The sequence below is a fragment of the Muntiacus reevesi genome, chromosome 6 (assembly GCF_963930625.1).
Source record: "Muntiacus reevesi chromosome 6, mMunRee1.1, whole genome shotgun sequence".
NCBI classification, from domain to species: domain Eukaryota; kingdom Metazoa; phylum Chordata; class Mammalia; order Artiodactyla; family Cervidae; genus Muntiacus; species Muntiacus reevesi.
Genome location: NC_089254.1, coordinates 105,314,084 through 105,333,632, shown reverse-complemented (window position 1 = coordinate 105,333,632; position 19,549 = coordinate 105,314,084). Strand labels below are relative to the sequence as shown.

Below are 19,549 nucleotides of genomic sequence, written 5' to 3'. Positions count from 1 at the left end.
GGTTCATCATAATTCCATGATACAGACAGAGATGTGATTAGGGTCACGGCATGCCAAGTGCTGGGCTGACTCTAAGTGCCATTTTGCAGGCCATGGAGCAGGACAGCTCTGAGGGCTAATGTCTTGTGGGACATTGTAATCTTTGAGCTCCAGAGAAAGCTTGTCACTGCCCTATAGATGTGGGTAAGCAGTAATTAAACAGGAGGGATATTCAGCTTTCCGCTGCCACTTCGGGCAACACTACCCATGTGGACAGAGAAATTCTGAGCAGGTTTCTTGGTGGTTCTTGTAAGGCAACGTACGGCACTTTGCAGTCCTCTCTCTAAAGAGACCCTCAACTGCAGGACCTTTGACTTAATGATTAATATCCTTCATAATAATGTGCATTTTCATAACATTAATGCTTTTCAAGGTACTTCAGTTCATTTGATCCTCACAGTCCTGTGAATAATACATTTTATATAATTAATGCAATTTATAAAGAAACTGCAAGTTAAGAGAGTCACATGATTGTTCAATTTTTTTTTTCAATAATGTTGAAATTGGAATTCAAGGTATTCTTGCTCCACTGTTCTAAATAGTATTAACTTTCTTCAACTGAGAAAACTCTAAAATGTACAGATTCCTTCTTTAAAAAAAAAAAATATTAGTTTAGAATGATGTTGGCTGCATTGCTGGTCACAAGGAAAGGATCAAAAGGAATAGAAGATTTTAAAGAATATTTTGGTGCCTGCAGAGAGAATGATTCATGTAGGAGTTTAAATTGGGGACCCTTCTTTAAGCTATACTTGACCCAACTCTTCTGATAGTAACACAGGAAGTAGAATTGGTCCCTGGAGTGGTAAATGGTAAATTTGTAGATGTCTAAAGGAAGCAAATTCAGGTCAGTGAAGTCTGAAATTTGGGGTAGAATATTAAAATAAAATTTGGTCACGTTAAAGTTAATAAAGAGTTCTTTTTTTTTTTTGTATCCTCTTATTTATTACATTCTTAAGTATTTATATTTGAATTATAATTCAATATTCAAATTAATGTATACAAAAATTCTTGTATTTATCAATACATTACTTTTTGTCTCACTAATTGCCACTCTTAAAACTTAGAAACTTTAAAATATACAGTATACACATGTAATGTTTAGTATGTTAGATATCTGTTTTTTTTAAATTTATTTATTTATTTTTTTTCATTAAAAAAATTTTTTTTATTAGTTGGAGGCTAAACCCACTGAAATGTTGTGAAGTAATTAGCCTCCAATAAAGAGTTCTTAGAAGACCTCTTTTAACAAAAAAGCAGGGATAAGCTGTTATTTACATATCTATTTGTTGATCTATCTTTGAACTGGTACCTTTAAAGGGTTATCTTTAAAGGATAAATATAGAGAGTGCACCATTAAGCACAAATAAAGTCTTAGGAAGTAGGGCTGTGGGAAAAATCTGGGAGGATGAAAATAAAATTTTGTAAAATTGGAAAAAATCCCCTATTCTTCTTTAATACTTTAGAGAGCAGTTTTAGATTTATAGCAAAATTGAGAGAAAGAATCAGAGGTTTCCCACATGCTCTCTGTCCTCAGACACGTGCAACCTTCTCCACTCTCAGCATCCCACACCAGATTAGTACAGTTGCCACATCACGATGTTCATTTGTCAAGGCGTTGTCACCCCAGTCCATGGTTTACATTGCAGTTCTCTCGTGGTACTGTAGATTCTACGGGTTTGGGTAAATGGACAGTGATGCATGGTGGTGGTTTACCTGCTAGGCTGTGTCACACGCTTGCCACTTCATGGGTTTCTCGGGCAAAAATACTGGAGTGGGTTGCCAAGGCCTCCTACAGGGGATCTGCCCGACCCAGGGATCACACCCGTGTCTCCTGGGTCTCCTGCATTGGCAGGTGTATTCTTTACCACTGAACCACCTGAGAAGCCCCAAATAATGATATGTGCCCATCATAATGGGGCTTCTCTGGTGGCTTAGGGGTAAAGAATCCGCCTGCAATGCAGGAGACACAGGAGACACGGGTTCGATCCCTGGGTCAGGAAGACCCACTGGAGAAGAAAATGGCAACCCACTCCAGTATTCTTGCCTGGAGAATTCCATGGACAGAGGAGCCTGGTGGGCTACAGGCCATGGGGTCACAAGGAGTCAGACATGACTGAAGTGGCTGAGCACGCGTGCACATGCACCTGTCATAACAGTATCTGTCTTAGAGAGTAGTTTCACTGCCCTAAAAACCCTCTGTGCTTTGCCTAGGCATTCCTCCTTCCTACTTCCAACCACAGGAAACCACTGATGGCTTTACTGTCTATAATTTTGCCTTTTCCAAAATGTTATATATTTGGAATTATCCAGTTTCATATTGACTTTTTTCACTTAGTAATACACATCATTGTTTCCAGCATGTCTTTTCATGGTTTGACAGCTCATCTCTTTTTAACTCTGAATAGTATTCCATTGCCTGGATATACAATAGTTCATTTATTCATTCACCTACATCATGGTTGTTCCCAAGTTTTGGCAATTATGAACAGTGCCGCTACACATATCTGTGCACAGGTTTTTGTGTGGACAGAAGCTTTCACTTTTTAATTTTTTAAATTATTTTTTTCCATTTATTTTTATTAGTTGGAGGCTAATTACTTTAAAGCTTTCACCTTTTTTGGGTAAATAGCAAGGAGCATGATTGCTGGAATGTATGGTGAGAACATGTTCAGTCTGTAGGAAATTGCCCAACTGTCTTTCAGAGTGGCTGTACCATTTTGCGTTTCCATCAGCAATGAATGAGAGTTTCTGTTGCTCCACATTCTTGTCAGCATTTTGGGTTGTCAGTATTCCAGATTTTGGCCATTCTAATAGATGTGTAGTGGTATCTCACTGTTGTTTTAATTTGGATTTCCCTGAAGATATACAATTTGGATCATCTTTTCATATGCTTATTTGCCATTTGTATAACTTCTTTGGTGTGGTCTTTGGCCCATTTAAAAATTTCCCTAGTTTTTTTCATGTTAGAAACTGAAGAGAGCAAAGCTTCATAAAATATCATTGATTCATGGGGAACAAGTTGAAAAAGAGCTAACTGATCTAAATCCTAAAACATTTTGTTCACTGTTAATTTTCCAAAGCAATCTACTTTTGCAATATTAAAAGCAAATAACTATTTTAAAAATACCAATTATATCAGTTTTTAAACTCCTAATTTATTTTTCAAGAATAAATCCTTTTTTTAAAAAAATTATGAGTTTAAAAAATTTTGTCTTTAGGTTTCAGTAATGTATCTTTAAGTGGTTTTTACTTTTGTTTTACTTGAGGTTCACAAGGCTTCTTGAATTTTTAAGCTTGAGATTCATTCATGATAAATTTCTTTTTAAGAGCCCTCTCCTCTAATCAAACGCCTGCCCCCAGAATTCAGTGCGGCCCAGCATGGTCTGCCCTGCTATCCTTGGGTGGGACGTTAACAGCAGCTCTGCCGTTAAGACAATGGGCTGGCTCCATGTCCAGGTATCACTCTGCACCTCCGCCTTGCTTTCCCATTGTACTGTAGTTGGGTCCACAGCTTCCACTTCATTCCAGGCCTTATCTCATTTATCTCGGTCTCCTCACTGTCAATTCACTGCTTCCCACATAGTAGGCTTTCAGTAAATGTCTGTATTTCACTATACTTGTGCCTGGCGCATATAAGGAAATTAAATTGTTAGTAATGATCAAACAGGAGAAGGCAATGGCAATCCACTCCAGTACTCCTGCCTGGAAAATCCCAGGATGGAGGAGCCTGGTAGGCTGCAGTCCATGGGGTCGGGAAAAGTTGGATACGACTGAGCGACTTCACTTTCACTTTTCACTTTCATGCATTGGAGAAGGAAATGGCAACCCACTCCAGTGTTCTTGCCTGGAGAATCCCAGGGGCGAGGGAGCCTGGTGGGCTGCCGTCTATGGGGTCACACAGGGTTGGACATGACTGAAGTGACTTAGCAGCAGCAGCAGCAATGATCAAACCACTTGATCTTACTTCATTCATCTAGAACATAGATATGTTAAATTTTTACTGCCAATGATTCATTTTTGCTGAGAATCTTTACCTTACAGAACTTGAATAGTTTAGAAGCCACCTTCTATTTCATGAACTCATCACTTAGAAGCCTACCTAGAAGATTATTGTCAGGCTGGGTTAAACACTACACAATATCTATATCATATGCCCAGACCTCATGAGAACATGGAGATCATATATTTAAGATGCCAAACTTAGGGATGCTCAGAGAGAGTAGTTGACCCTAGTCATTTTTGTTTCCTTAGGGTTTGGTCCTAACTGGGGCAAAACAAGCAAAATAGCCATTTATCTAAACCATCTACTATTATAGTCAGTTGCAATTGATGGAGGTAAAAGTAAGTGAATGAGTTCAAAGCCAGGGTGATCTATAAGATGGGCAGATTAAACACAGCTCAAGACCCCTCAGGTGTGATCATTTAAGAAAGTGAATTTCCTCTAGCCAAGGGATGCCTCGGATGAGCCCTGCTAAGGCCAGAGCTGCCTGCTGGCAATGATGACCATGAAAGAAGGTTGCAAAGAGGAGATATTGCGCACCAGAGGCCGGTCTTTATGTCCTGCAGATGTAACGAAACACTTAAGGTCAATCAGAATGTTGGTATGGACATGCTTGTAAGGGGAGCAAAAAATGTGAGTAATCTAAAAGCAAAACCCTACAGAAAATTTATGACACTGGTAATTTTTAGGTTCATGAAAGAAAAGCAATGGGTAGAGTTTCAGCTGAAATCATGGCTAATTTGTAGGAAATGATAGAGTATTATTTTTATAAACTTCATATTACTGAATTCTCATTATTGCTGAAGAATGAGGAATAAAAACATTCAACAACACACACAGGAAAATGAAAACTACTTATCCAAAAAGGTCCAAAACTTGGTGGGTAATAGAAATGGGCACAAACTTCAAAGTTATTTATCATTTACTTGAGGCAAAGTCCAAAATTCTGTCCTTTATTACATCTGGTGTTTTACAAAGGGCTTGTTTTTACCACTGAATTTTTAAAACCCTTTCTCCAGAAAAGTTAATAGGTCAGGTTTTCCTTTGCATCTGGGACCCCAAAGAAAAGCCCAGGTCAGGGAGAATGCTATTCACCACCACAAAATTCGATAATGAAGTCATCTAAACTAGAAGGCCATCTCTGCAGCTCTGACCTTTTAGAATCAAGTCAAAAGCATTTCCTTTTATCCTTAAGTATTTACAGACTTTTGTCCACAAGAATTTTCTTAATTTTCTTTCTTTTTGAAATCAGATGATTGTATGTTTTTATGATATTTTTAAGGTCTGAAGATTTAAAAAACATATTAATAGAGGAGAGTTTTCCCTTCTTGAATAACATTTTAAGGGGAAGAGGAAGAGGAAAAAGAATTCTTGTTCCTGTAGGCATGAGTCCAAATTTATAAAATCTCCTGTTCCAACTGGAAGTGAAAAAGAAGCCCATGAAAGACATCTCTTCCTGCTGGTGTCAAACTCTTCTCCAAGCTGGGATCAAGAGTCGGTGGGTCAATCTGAGAAAAAATGGCCAGGGTTCCCATTGGTGTGTGAGTACTTAGCCTTGTCTGACTCTGAGACCTCACGGACGGTAGCCCGCCAGGCTGCTCTGTCCACGGGATTCTCCAGCCAAGAATACTGGAGTGGGTTTCCATTTCCTCCTCCTGGGATTGTTGCCATTAACTAGTTTCATATAAGGGTGCGATCCTAAGATGCATTTCTCTTTTCTCTCTCCCCCAATTGTTTTATAATGTTTTGAAATGAACCTTCCCTAAAAGGCTTCAAACCCACTCTACAAGGGCAGCCCATGGACTTCCTCTGCCCCCCGAGCAGTGCCTGGAGCCACCGAGAAGCAGAGTTTGGAAATATTCAAAGTGCATTGGGCAAAGCCACCTCCTCCCGCTTACCACGAAACACTCCTTTAGGAGGCAAGAAGGACAATCCTCATCCCTTAGAGGTTGAACTTGGACTTGAGTCTTGGACTTGGACAGGTGGGTACAATTTAATTTCCTTGAACTTGGACTTGAGTCCTCTCAGCAAAATGGAGTCCTGAACGCTTTCAGTGCTTTCTTGTCTCCTGATGGGTTTTGATTTAGGAAGGGAGCCAGCCATCGATAAGGTGACCTAAGCTGGCTCTTAATGGGGGTGGACACCTTATATGAGGAACTGCACTTGTGGGCATGACTTCTGGGATGCAGAGACTGGGGTGTCCATCCCCATCTCTGCATATTCCTCAGTCCATCAGGGTTTAGGGTCCAGAGGTGATACTTTCAGCTTTAGAAAAATAAGACTGTGACCACAATATAGTAGAGAGCACACTTTATGATACTGCCATCGCTTCTCCAGTAGCAGATGATACAGAGGATGAGATGGTTGAATGACATCACTGACTCAATGGACATGAGTTTGGGTAAACTTCAGGAGTTGGTGATGGACAGGGAGGCCTGGCGTGCTACAGTCCATGGGGTTGCCAAGAGTTGGACCCGACTGAGTGACTGAACTGAACTGAACTGAATCCAGGACTCAGACGTAACAGAAATGATGCCAGTTAGGCATCTGATATTTAAAGCTTTTAGGGACAGATGAAAGGATGACATGATTTAAAGTAAAGACAAAAAGACAAACAAACAAAAAAAAAGTGCAGAGAATGGGAAGGGACATCTGCTGTCTGATGTGTGCCAGGTCTTCAGTTTGGACATTTGTTCACATGATCCCATGTGATCCTCACGGTGGAATTAAGAATAGATGTTCCATATTTCTGAAGATGAGGTCAAGTGGAGTTAAACATTTGCTTAAGGTCATGGATCCTGCAAGTGAGGATGCTAGATTCAAACTCATGTCTAATTCCATCATCCATTTTCTATGTGGGGACTTGAGTTAGCCATAAACAGTTTCTTCTGTATCAATTAGTCAATGTCATGACACTCACAGGGAGAGCAGGAGGCTGAGCTGGACCACAGGGAGGGTGGGGAGCGTCCGTGTGACCGTAAATGATGGCAACACTGCATTTGCTGACCCTCCTCCTTCACTCGTGGTCACTGCAGTCCTGATACCTTGTCCTTCTAAGTTTGGACTTTATCTGAGTGACAAACAAATGGATGTTTGAGAAGAAAAGACAACTCCCTAAACTCAGACACTGTTTTCCAAGTATTTAAAGATATGCATGCATTGGAAAAGACCCTGATTGGGAAAGATTGAGGGCAAAAGAAGACGGCGGCAGAGGATGAGATGGTTAGATAGCATCACCAACTCAATGGACGTGAACTTCAGCAAACTCCAGGAGATAGTGGAGGACAAGGAAGCCTGGTGTGCTGCAGTCCATGGGGTTGCAAAGAGTCGGACACGACTTAGCGACTGAACAACAACAAGGAAGCTTCAGCTGCTGTCCTGGTTTGGCAGAGGAACATGAATATTTTTACAGGGAAAAAAAGTGCAGAGAAGTGAATTAGGAGATATTTTTGTGCCTCTTGATGATAAGTTCTTGCTAAACTTGGCCCAGTGAAGGGATCCTAATGAAGAACTCTTTCCGGCAGCCTGGATGATGGCTAATTCACATCTCCTGCTTTGTGTACACTAGATTGTCCTGGTTCTGTAGATGGAAACCACCAAAATATTTTGAAAATTTCAGTATAGTCAGACTCAAGTGTATGTTCAAAGCTCCTAGGCCTATTAGGTGTTCACTGATTGTTTGTTAAAGAAATAAATCAATAAGCGATTACAGCATACATCTAAATGTGTGGGTGTGGGGTGGGGGGGTGAGGGGAGGGAAAGAGGGAGAGAGAGAGAAAGAGGTTGTGTTCAGATCTTGTATTCTGTTTCTTCTTATGATGAAATTTGCATCCAAGAATGTGCTTTTTTTTTTTTTTTTTTAACCGAATCACCATAACTGAAACGCTTTAACACCAGGGATTCTCTTTTCAGTTTTGCATGAAGCTACATGAAGGATCAGGCCTCCCAGGTGGCTCAGTGGTAAAGAATCCACCTGCATTCAGGGGTTCGATCCCTGGGCTGGAAGACCCCCTGGAGAAGGAAATGGCAACCCTCTCCAGTATTCTTGCCTGGAGAATGTCATGGACAGAGAAGTCTGGCGGCTACAGTCCATGGGGTCGCAGAGTCAGACAAGGCTGAGCGACTAACCAACGTGAAGGACCGTGCCCTGGTGAGATGGTGAAGAGCAGGGGCTTGGAGTCAAACTGCCTGCACGTAAATCGCAGTCCTGCTACTTACTGGTATGTGAACCTCAGGCAAGTGACTGATACCCTCTTGTGCCTAAGTTTCCCTCTCTGTAAAATGGGGAAAATCATTATAGTACCAGCATGGGGCTGTCATGAGTATTAGGTGATATTAGCATAATTAAAGACCTTGGTACACTGCCTGGCACATAGCAAGTTCTCAATAAATGTCAGCTGTTACCATGGTTAGATACAGGAATTAGGAAGCACTGAAGGTTTCTATATGCACTTCTGTTGATGTCCTATGACTGGCCTAACAATGGTCAAACCCTGGGTGGCCTGAAACAACAGAAATTTATTCTCTCACAGTTATAGTGGCTTGAAGTAAAAAGCAAGGTGTTATCCGGGCCACACATTTTCTGAAGTTTCCAGGGGAGGGTCTTCCCTTGTTTTCTTGAGCTTATGGGGGCCCCATGTGTTCCTGGCCCACCCTAGTCCAGGATGATCTCACATTAATTACATCTGTAAAGAGCCTATTTCCAAACAAGGTCACATTCTGAGGTTCCGGGTGGACATGCGCTTGGCAGAGGGGGACGGTATTCAACCCGTGATTGTATTCAGCTACAAACACTTAACACAGAAATTGCTGTGGCTGCAATAGGTCTGTTACTTTCCCTCTTGCTTGAAAACAGAGAGAGGGCAAAGAGCGAGTTTGCTTCTAACCATGTTGTTAATTTCTGATTAGAAATAAAAATGAGGTTGATAGTCATAAATGTGTTTTGAGGTTTGACTGTCCAAGAAGGAATAGGTCTGTTTAGAGAAGTCAACCAGGCATGCCCAGGGTTCCCCAGTGGGGGTCCCTACTATTGCTGGGTATGACAGACCCACAGCCAAGCCTTCCATGTAAGCTGGGTTTGCCCTGCTCCCAGAGGCATCTACCGTCTCAGCCAATGGGCTGCCAAGGAACCGTCCATGGGATGGCGTTGTCTGCGCTGAGTGAAGTGGTGGCTATTGGCTGGGCATTCTAAGAGGGGACATTGCACAGTTATCTGTAGAGACGAGATGACTGGCTCTGAGGTGTAGTTACAGAGTTTCTGGGAGGCCCTCATGCTCTCTGGGTTTCCCTTGTGACTCAGCTGGTAAAGAATCCACCTGCAATGCAGGATGGGTTCAGTCCCCGGGTTGGGAAGATCCCCTGGAGAAGGGAAAGGCTACCCACTCCAGTATTCTGGCCTGGAGAATTCCACGGACTGTATGGGGGTCACAAAGGGTTGGACACGACTGAGAGACTTTCACTTTCACTCATGCTCTCTCCAAAACCCAAATTTCTCTGCAGTCAGCTTTTCTATTTAATGACTTTTCCCGGGGAGAGCTGACACCTTAAGTGATGATCAAATCTTTAAAGATTCATTTGGGAAAAAAAAGGTTCTAGGAGAAGTTTTTGATAAAAGTTCAGAGAAGAAAGAAACTGCGCTGGTGGGACAGTGACTGTCAATGCATTACCTGCAAAGCAAAGAGCATCATCAGAAGGGACCTGCTAGAGACCCTGTAAGCCCCCCTCACCTGGCTGAGTGTGATACAAGTGTTTTTTATTTTCATACAACTTGGCACCAACAAGACACACCTTCCTTCAGGGCCCATCTAAAAGGTGATTGCTTTGAAGGTTTGTGAAAAAACAGGCTCTGTTAAATGTGTGGAGAGAAGGATTTTTCAAAGGTAATTTAATTATGTGCAGTTTTCACCTGAGATGCTCCTCCATTCCAGATATTGTGATTACATGGTATCATAATTTTTGGTTAATAATTAGATATTTTCTAACCATAGGTAGTTGAGCCTTGAATGCACAGGGTAAGGGCTCTGCTTCTTAAAACTTAGTTCTTCCCCAAAAGAGGCAAAAGTGACGAAAAACAGGGGTAATTCATCATTGTATAAACATGAGAAAATACAGCAAAAAGATATGAGAAAATAAATGTTTGTGTTTTCACCCTCTCCCCAGAATAATGACAGTTAATATTTTGATGGGCTTTGCTGGTGGTTTAGACGGTAAAGAATCTTTCTGCAATGCAGGAGACCCAGGTTTGATTCCTGGGTTGGTAAGATCCCCTGGAGAAGGAAATGGTAACCTGCTCCACTATTCTTGCCTGAAGAATCCCACAGAGAGAGGAGCCTGGTGAGTTACAGTCCATGAGATTGGCAAGAGTTGGACATGACTGAGCGACTAACACAATATTTTGATATGTTTCCTTACAGTTGCTTTCCTTGTGTGTGTGTCAGATTTTGCATAGGCACTTAATCATGTTGTTTGTGATGTGTTGAGACCCATTTCATTAACTCAGCAAAATACTGTGGACTTCTAGCCACATACTCAAGTACAGAGCTACTCTAGCGGAGGAAGTGAAGTGAAAGTTGCTCAGTCTTTGTGACCCCATGGACTAGCCCATGGAATTCTCCAGGCCAGAATACTGGAGTGGGGAGCCTTTCCCTTCTCCAGGGGATCTTCCCGACCCAGGAATCGAACTGGGGTCTCCTGCATTGCAGGGAGATTCTTTACCAACTGAGCTATCAGGGAAGCCCGAGGAAGCCTGCTTGCAAAGGACTTTCACGAGCTCACTGTTAGGCAGTGACTGTGGGTGCTCTCTCTGGAGGCTGAGTCATGTGTCTGTAGACCCCTGGAGGGTGTGGTCACAGGAACTGATGCTCTGGGAGGTGAGACCCAGACCAGAGGCGCCACCTGGTCGCAGGCCTCGGCTGGAAGACCCCATCTGGGAATGAGCCTGCCTCAGTGCAGGTGGAGCTTTTCTGATTCCTCTCAACCACCTTCATCCTCCCCAGGTCAAGAGAATACTTGTCTTGACCCAGAAGAATGCCCACAAATACTTTCCAAATACAGTGTGCTGTTTTTAATCTTTTTTGGTAAAGCCATTAACTGAGTCGAATGTAAACTCACCCTGCTAAACAGGTATTAAGAGAATATTTAGGGATCTTCTATGTAAACCCTTTGAAATAACATCATTGGGAACCCACAGGCTTTCTTTGATTCCATCTCGAGCACTGGCAAGGCAGAAGAGTATATACTCCAGTCTTTCTGCTTGTGAATATTGCCTATTAACCCCCAGAGGTTGTGTGTGAGCTACTGTACTTAACCTAACTCTCCAAAAATAAGGGGCTCATGATTTTCTTTAAATTGGCACTTATGCAGTGGAATCTCTCAGACGTTAGCACTCACTTGATTGCATTCAGACACCACTTTGGCAAGGGAATGACTACATTAAATTAGCATCAAGCACAATGAATGGTAATTGCAAGACTGTCATTTCTACAAGTGCAAAATTAATGTGTTCTGCAAACCCTTCCCATTGTGTGACACCGGAAAATCATGGAACCATGTTGTTGCAAGTGGGAGAATGCTCTGTAACAGTAGGGCTAATATGCTGTGGATTATTCAGCAATGGTGTTCCTTTCCACCTTTGTTGTTGTCTCATGCTAATCCTTCAAGCCCCATCTGACCTAATTTATATGCTTACATGACAGCACTGTCAGAGAGTGGCCTGGCTGTACAGAGAATGTTAGGGAACAATTCCTCCTTCTGTGTGGCATCTCGTGTGAATAATGCCAGCACAAATAACCCTCCATGTATTCATGAGAGTGTGAATAGGCTACTTAGGTAAAGCTTCTTATAAAGAGAGGCACCAACCATTTACAGAAAACTTTACCCAAACACTAAACATTCATTTAGAAAGAGAAGAGTGAGTTACGTGCATTTCAGTTGTAGCTTGACAAGAGGGTCAGCTCTGCCTTTCCCAGCTCTCTTGCATACAAGTGGGAAAGAAGCCACAGGTCAGTTGAGTGAATTTCTTCTGGTTATGCAAGATCACCAGGTGCATCCTGAATGACAGCAGCCATATACACCAGGTTCTTGGAGTCAGCTGACTGGCTTTGCAGAGTTTATTAGGGGTTACCCAGTCAAGACTGAAATAAGGCAGTAACATTGTTAGATGTAGTATCTCAGTATTCCTGCACTTTTGTGGGGGGCTGAGAACCTGCCACTGAGGTGTCCTATAGAAGAGTGATAAAAAATGATAGTGACAAGAATTGAACAGAGGGGCTTTCTTGTGAGTCCAACTTGGATTCATTCTCTTAGCAGCTGGGGGAGGAGTGGACATAAAGACCATTGGGCAGCACAGACTGAGTCATTGCATGATGTATGGGTCCAAGCGAGCAAGAGGATCAGGCCCATCACTGACCCCTTTCCATGGCACTTACTTTATTCCTCATCCTTAAGGCATGACATGGCTATTTGCTCGGTAATGTTGTAGTCACTACAAAGTTTTCTGGAATTTCGGGGGAAACTCTGCACCATACTTAAAGCTTTTCTCTTCTTAATGAACAACAAAGATGAGGGATTGTTTTAGGGGACTTCCTACTTATGATGGGAGAAGAATTCCAAAACAATTTACCCTTGGAGTGAAGAACCCTTAGGCCAGCTGAAGAGCAATTCAACCGATGATCTGGGCTTCAAAGATATCTAAACATGGCTCTGGAAACTGGTTCTGACCTACCTTTGTTGCAAAATGTTCCGTCATAGGCTGTGTTGGAGCAATCGCAGGAATAGCCGTGGTACTTCTCTATGCACTTGCCTCCATTCTCACAGTTGGCCCCGTAGCTGGTGCAGTGGCCTGAGCACCCGGATTTGAAACCAGATGTGACCTTGGCTCTCTCCTCCAAGTCCAGTGTCACCCCATTCATCCTTAGGGAGCGGATGCAGCCCAGGAAGCCTTGCTGGCCTCCAGCACCACCTGGGAAGACAGAAGGCATGGAGCTCAGACAGAATCCCCTCTGCCATGGCTTCTATTTCATTCCTCACGCCTCGGACCACTGTGGCAGGAGATGAGACTGTCAAGTGCTGCAGGTACTCCTACGGTCAAGTTGGTCCTGTCTAATACAAGAGCTTGCAACTTTCCCCCTTAGGCTATAACGGTAAAAAGAGGCTGTCTTGGGAGAAGCAATAAATTTGCTACAGAACTAAAATGCTTGGAGACACACACAAATTCTTTAAGCTGTTTTGGAAGTCTAATCTGGTTTCCTTAGGAGAGAAGTTTATAGGAATCTCTAAGTTCTTTGGTTTTTAATCTCACAGTGTTACATTCCACAGCATTATCTACTGAAGAGATATAAAAAGGCAGAGGGACATGAATATATTAGCATAGTTAACAAGTCAATTAGTCAGAAGAAGTAAATCCATTTGGAATGTGATTGTAAGTCCTGGTTCTTCTTGTCTCAAGAAAAACTTTGCTTTGAAATTCATGTTAAGGATTCCCAGAGCTTCTTGTCTGGGGTTGTTGGAAATTGGAATTGATGATTTCACATAGAAGTCAGCTATACCACATTTATTACCAGGTCAGTTTAGATTTTATTGCCTTTGTTTAAATGCTATTTCAAGTCACATAACACAAAAAGCAAGTTCACTGTGATTTTCTGAGTAAGTTATGGAGTTAGAGGTTTATGAGCATGAAAATATTAAAATATTCTTAACAAATTTCATAGCAGAATTCATTGGAGAATTGTTAATACATCACAAGTGGATTGTGTCTATAATAACCTTTGCTATGATTTTTTAAGCAGCTGATACAAAAAAAGAGGAACTCAAATTTATAAATGTGCCTGGGTTTTAGACTAACAGCTCTTCTGGAAATTAAATACAATGATAGATACAGTAAAGTAAAGTGAAGTCGCTCAGTTGTGTCCGACTCTTTGCGACTCCATGAACCACAGCACGACAGAGTCCATCACCAACTGTCCATCACCAACTCCCAGAGTCCACCCAAACCCATGTCTATCGAGTTGGTGATGCCATCCAACCATCTCATCCTCTGTCGTCCCCTTCTCCTCCTGCCCTCAATCTTTCTCAGCATCAGGGTCTTTTCAAATGAGTCAGCTCTTCGCATCATGTGGCCAAAGTATTGGAGTTTCAGCTTCAGCATCAGTCCTTCCAATGAACACCTAGGACTGATCTCCTTTAGGATGGACTGGTTGGATCTCCTTGCAGTCCAAGGGACTCCAACACCACAGTTCAAAAGCATCAATTCTTTGGCACTCAGCTTTCTTTATAGTCCAACTCTCACATCCATACATTGTTATCTTGCCCTAATTATCTGGATAATAAAACTGAGCTTTAGAGACATGAAGTCCTGTGCTTAAGGACTCATAACTGCAGTGCCAGGGCACTGTCAGCTCTGTCTTATTCTTGAGCTTGTGGTCTTAGACTCTGTTCCGTGATGATCGTCTAATACAGAAGAACTTCAGGGTCTGGGGGCCACAGACATACATATTTCTGAGGTGTAGATTTGGGTGTCTTTAAAGATGGCATGGTCAATAGGATTGGCAGGCTTTGGGTAAGGTTGCACACTGGAGATGGATTCTGATCACTTACTCCAGTATCTTGAGAAAAAGTGTGCGATTCCATGACTCATCAGACAGGGCTGGTGGATCAGAGGCTTTAGTTGCAGAGATGGATTAGCCTTTGTTTATGCCTGTGCATCCTTAGCTGTGAAACAGCAAATGACTTGTGCTGCTATCTTTGTAAACCCAAGCCTGGCAGTTCTCTCATTGGGTAGTATTGAAATTTGAGTGATGATTCTCCAGGGATTATTCCTTTTAATAAAATATTTAAATAGAAGAGGATTAATTGAAGGGAGTCCAACGCCAGTTTTGATCAAAGCTGTGGGAGAGTAGATGGCAAAAGAAGTTACTAAAAACAACCACTTTGAAGGATTTCCCATTTTGCAATCTGCTCATCCACACCTCTGCACACCTCTGGGTTGCGGAGAATTTGGGCCTTTGCTATGATTTGGAAGAATTTCAATCCATGAGTCACCATTTGTGTGCTAAAATTTCCATTTGGCATCTATCATTTTATCAGCTATGGCTTTTGTTCTTGCAATAAGGGTTTTTCCAAAGGGCCTTTTGTTCAATAAATGTCTCATCATTTAAATTTTCATCACTACTCAATTAAGACAATTATATCCTGCCAAAATATGCTGAAAGTTTTAAATTGGTGTTTTTAGATGACTGCCTCTCCTTTCCCCTGGTTACAAATATAATAGTTTTTCATTGTGGAAACCATAAAGTCACTGATAAGCAAAATGAAAAAGAGAATCTGTAATGCTACTCAGATAGAATTACTTTCATTCTTAGCAAATAGCTTTTCCCACTTTTATCTATGAACATACCTATGTGTAAAAAATAAAACAAAGGAAAAAGCGGTATGTGCATTGCTTTGAAATATGCTTTTTTCATTTAACATATCATAAAACACTTCCCCAGCAATAAATATTCAAATAGAACATCTTGTTTAACATCTGCACGGCAGCCCATCCTGCAAAACACTATAAGTTATTTTGTCATTTCCCTAACTTTGGGCTTTAAGCAGCTTATTCCAATTTCCACTGTATATGATACTGTAATAAACAGCCTTGTAAAACCTTTACATGCTGTCCAGTTTTTCCTTAGAATTCTCAGAAGTGTAATTGCTGGGTACAGGGAATATACATTTTAAAGTCATTTACAATGTATTTCCCTCTTAGAAGACTTTATCAATTTGTATTATATTTTACCAGTAGGGTATCAGACTCCTGTCTTCTCCACAACAATTCTAATACTAGGCAGAATCTTTTTGAATTTATAGGCTGGAGGGCAGGGAAAGAGTTCATTCTTTTAATTGGCATTGCTTCCATACTGTGAGTTGAATAATTTTTTTTCCTCATTTCTATTTTTTGGTTTCTTCATGATCTTTGTTTTTTGGGGGGAAGTGGAGAAGGGAATAGCAGCCCACTCCAATATTCTTGCCTGGAGAATCCTATGGATAGAGGAGTCTGGTGGGCTACAGTCCATGGGGATGCAAAGAATCAGACATGGTTGAGTGACTAACACTACAGAACAGGAGAAGATACATTTCTTATTGATTGATAGCAGTATTTGGGGGCTTTAATTTTTTGTTATAAATTTGGCAACTACATCCTGCCAGTTTGCATCTGTTAACTTGTACATAATGTTTCTTTTTCCCTATGAAAGATTTTGATGTTTATGTAGTCACATCTATCTATCTATCTATCTTATTTTTATGATTTCTGCCTTTGATACTAGGCTTATAATTACTTTTTCTAATCCAAAATAACATAATTTTTCAACTATATTTTCTTCTAGAACTTTTATGATTTTACTTCTTTTAACATTTCATTCTTTAATCTATCTGGGATGTATATTAATTTTGAAATAATTCATATGTAAGGGTGTCAACAATGGTTGAGAGTTTAAAGAGATTTGTTAAAAGACTCTAAATGACAATCTGATAAAAATGGAGATTTAGAAAGGTTCAGTTGGCAGAGAAAGTACATATAGATTAAGTCATAGTTTAACTGTATCAAAATAAATATTTGGATATATGTGTATATGCTTCATTATGTACATAAACAAACTTCATTCAGTAAGAGGATTTAGCCTCTTTGATTCATTCTGGACCTGATCTTTCTGAGTCCTTACACCCGCCAGTCTTTCTTCCTGCCTTCGTGTTTGTATGTCTCTCTCCCTATTGACCATTGACCGTCTTGGGTTAGCTCTGTGGCTTCAATCAAATCGCGGCATCCCTCTCTCAGCATCAGTCTTTCCTCTCCATAAAGGAGGCTGCACTGGATGTCTCTGGTCCTTCCACTCTGAATCACTCTGGTCCATGTTGTACAATCTCTCCCTGTAGACTTGTGTGTCTCCCTCTCTACATTTCAGCAAATTACTCTCAATTTCTCCTAAATTTCTTTTTGCTTCCTTTTCCCTCGTTGCACTGCTGCCTGACCTTCCCCCCTTCTTTCCTTAATTGACCATAACACATGGCTATAGTCTAATTTGTATTTGTTGCATTTATTAAATAAAGTTTTATACTATTTTCTTAATTTATAAAGAAGGCAAGTGGAATGCCATTTCCCTCTCTATAAAGGAAAACCAAATAACTTACATTCTTTTTTTAGATGGTCCCTGACTTATGAAGTGGGTCAGTGAGCTGAAAAGTACTTTTACTGACCTAGTCAATATGAAGAAAAATCTTTTGTCCTGAAAATGGTCATTAAATATTATGTAAAGGATGCTAATGCACTAGAACCAGAGATAATTATTTGAGTTCAAGTTGTGTGCTCTATAGAAATCTGTCTTGGTGACAAATGTCATAAGTTTAAATTGTAGGTCTGCAAGCAAAAATGCTGCTTAACCTTCGTTAATTAGAAAATCAACACATTGTCATTGAAGAGAGCCCCCTGCCACGTGAGGGCCTCACACACATTAGTCAGACCTCTGATAATTACCCAAGGGGAGACGTGGGTTTAATTTGTAAATCATTTTTCATGTGAAATGCTATTCAAGTATTGCAATTAAAGATTAATTATGAAAATTCTGTAACTACCCATAATGAATAATATAGTCATCAAAGGTACAGAAGATTGGGGCAAAATAATCAGGTATTAAATTAAACATAAAGGGTGAAACTAATGATCAGGAGGAATTCTAAAAAACACTGTCCTCAAACTAGGAGCTTAATAGTTTTCTAAGGAGCTAAGTTGGGTTCCAGAGCACCTATGCCCAGAGAGACAGGTCAGTCACTCGCCATAGAGAGAAACTTCACCGAAGCTCTCACATGCAGAATCTAATTTATCTGTTCAATAAGTGTTAATTTTATGGCTCCAGAGCCTCGTCTAGATATTTAGAAGGTATTGTGACACAAAACACGCAAGTGTTTGCCCTTGCAGAGCTTACATTCTTGCCGAGGGAGAAGGCAATTTAGCAATAAGCTCAATAAGTTATCCTGTGTGTGAAGTCAGTCTGGGTTAATTGGGATCTGGAGTGGGGTGGGGGAGACCCCTATTTTATTTATTTGTTTTTAGTTTTTGGCCATGCCACATGGGATCTTTGTGCCCAGACCAGGGACAGGAGGGATGGAAGGGTGGAGTCTAACCTGGACCACCGAGGAAGTCCCAGGGAGATTCCTGTTTTAAAGAGAGCCCTTAGGGCACATCCCACTGAGAAACTGACAGAACGACTATCCAAGGGCATACCCCTGGGAAGACAGAGGTAAGGGGGTACTTCTCTGCAGGCAGGGGGAGGGTGCTGAGGGCGGGGAGGTGAGACAGGAACCGCCAAGAGAAGCACGGCCACCAGGTCACGTGTTAAGGTGCTGGGAGGAGGAATTCCCTGCTGGTCCAGTGGCTGAGAATCTCCCTGTCAATGCAGGGGACACGGGTTCAATCCCTGGTCGGGGAAGATCCCAGAGCAGTGAGGCAACTTAGCCCGTGTGCTACAACTCCCGAACCCACGCCCTAGAGACGGTGCTCCACAATAAGAGAAGCCACCTCTATAAGAAGCCCGTTAACCACAATGAAGAGTGGCCCCCACTCACCGCAACTAGAGAAGGCTCACGTGCAGCAATGAAGACCCTGCACAGCCAAAAAGTACATTAAAAAATAGATAACTAAAAAGACAGAGGAGACACACTTGTTGCCCACAGGCTAATACAAATGTAATCACAGCCATATTGTGGCGTGAGGTACAACGTGACGGAGGAGAGGCAGCAAACAAGTGAGGCGGGCACGATGTGTGCTCACAGAGATCTGCATCTGGGTGTCGGCTCTGCGGCTCCCTGCTCGATCCTCCCAGCTCCTCTTTGAGCCCCAGTCTCCTCATGTGTGAAACTGACAAGCACATACAGCTTGCATGCATGCTGCATGCTAAGTCGCTTCAGTCACATCTGACTGTGTGACCCCCTGGACCAGGCTCCTCTGTCCATGGCATTCTCCAGGCGCAAATACTGGAGCGGGTTGCCATGCCCTCCTCCAGAGGATCTTCCTAATCCAGAGATCAAATACATGTCTCATGTCTCCTGCATTGGCAGGAAGATTCTTTACCACTAGCACCACCTGGGAAGCCAGGGTCATGTTAATAACTGTAATAAGAACACCCCGCTCTGTACTAATGCTCAGTTAATGGTAGATGTTTATTATTACTCCTATTATTCAGTGTAGACAAAACTCTATAGAAGCACAGAGTTGGAAATTAAATATGGCTAAAATCAATACTGGAGAAGGCAATGGCACCCCACTCCAGTACTCTTGCCTGGACAATCCCATGGACGGAGGAGCCTGGTGGGCTGCAGACCATGGGGTCACTTCGAGTCAGACATGACTGAGCGACTTCACTTTCACTTTTCACATTCATGCATTGGAGGAGGACATGGCAACCCACTCCAGTTTTCTTGCCTGGAGAATCCCAGGGACCATGGAGCCTGGTGGGCTGCCGTCTATGTGGTCGCACA

The 19,549-nt window shown here is 41.8% G+C and overlaps 1 protein-coding gene across 1 annotated transcript in view; it reads right to left on the bottom strand.

Moving 5' to 3' along the window:
* Positions 1-19,549, bottom strand: part of CNTNAP2 (contactin associated protein 2) — a 1,529,631-nt gene that overhangs the window by 206,008 nt on the left and 1,304,074 nt on the right. The window contains exon 18 of the mRNA XM_065938525.1: positions 12,762-12,998. Within this exon, the coding sequence (XP_065794597.1) occupies positions 12,762-12,998 (237 nt within the window). The remainder of the gene's footprint in view (positions 1-12,761; positions 12,999-19,549) is intronic.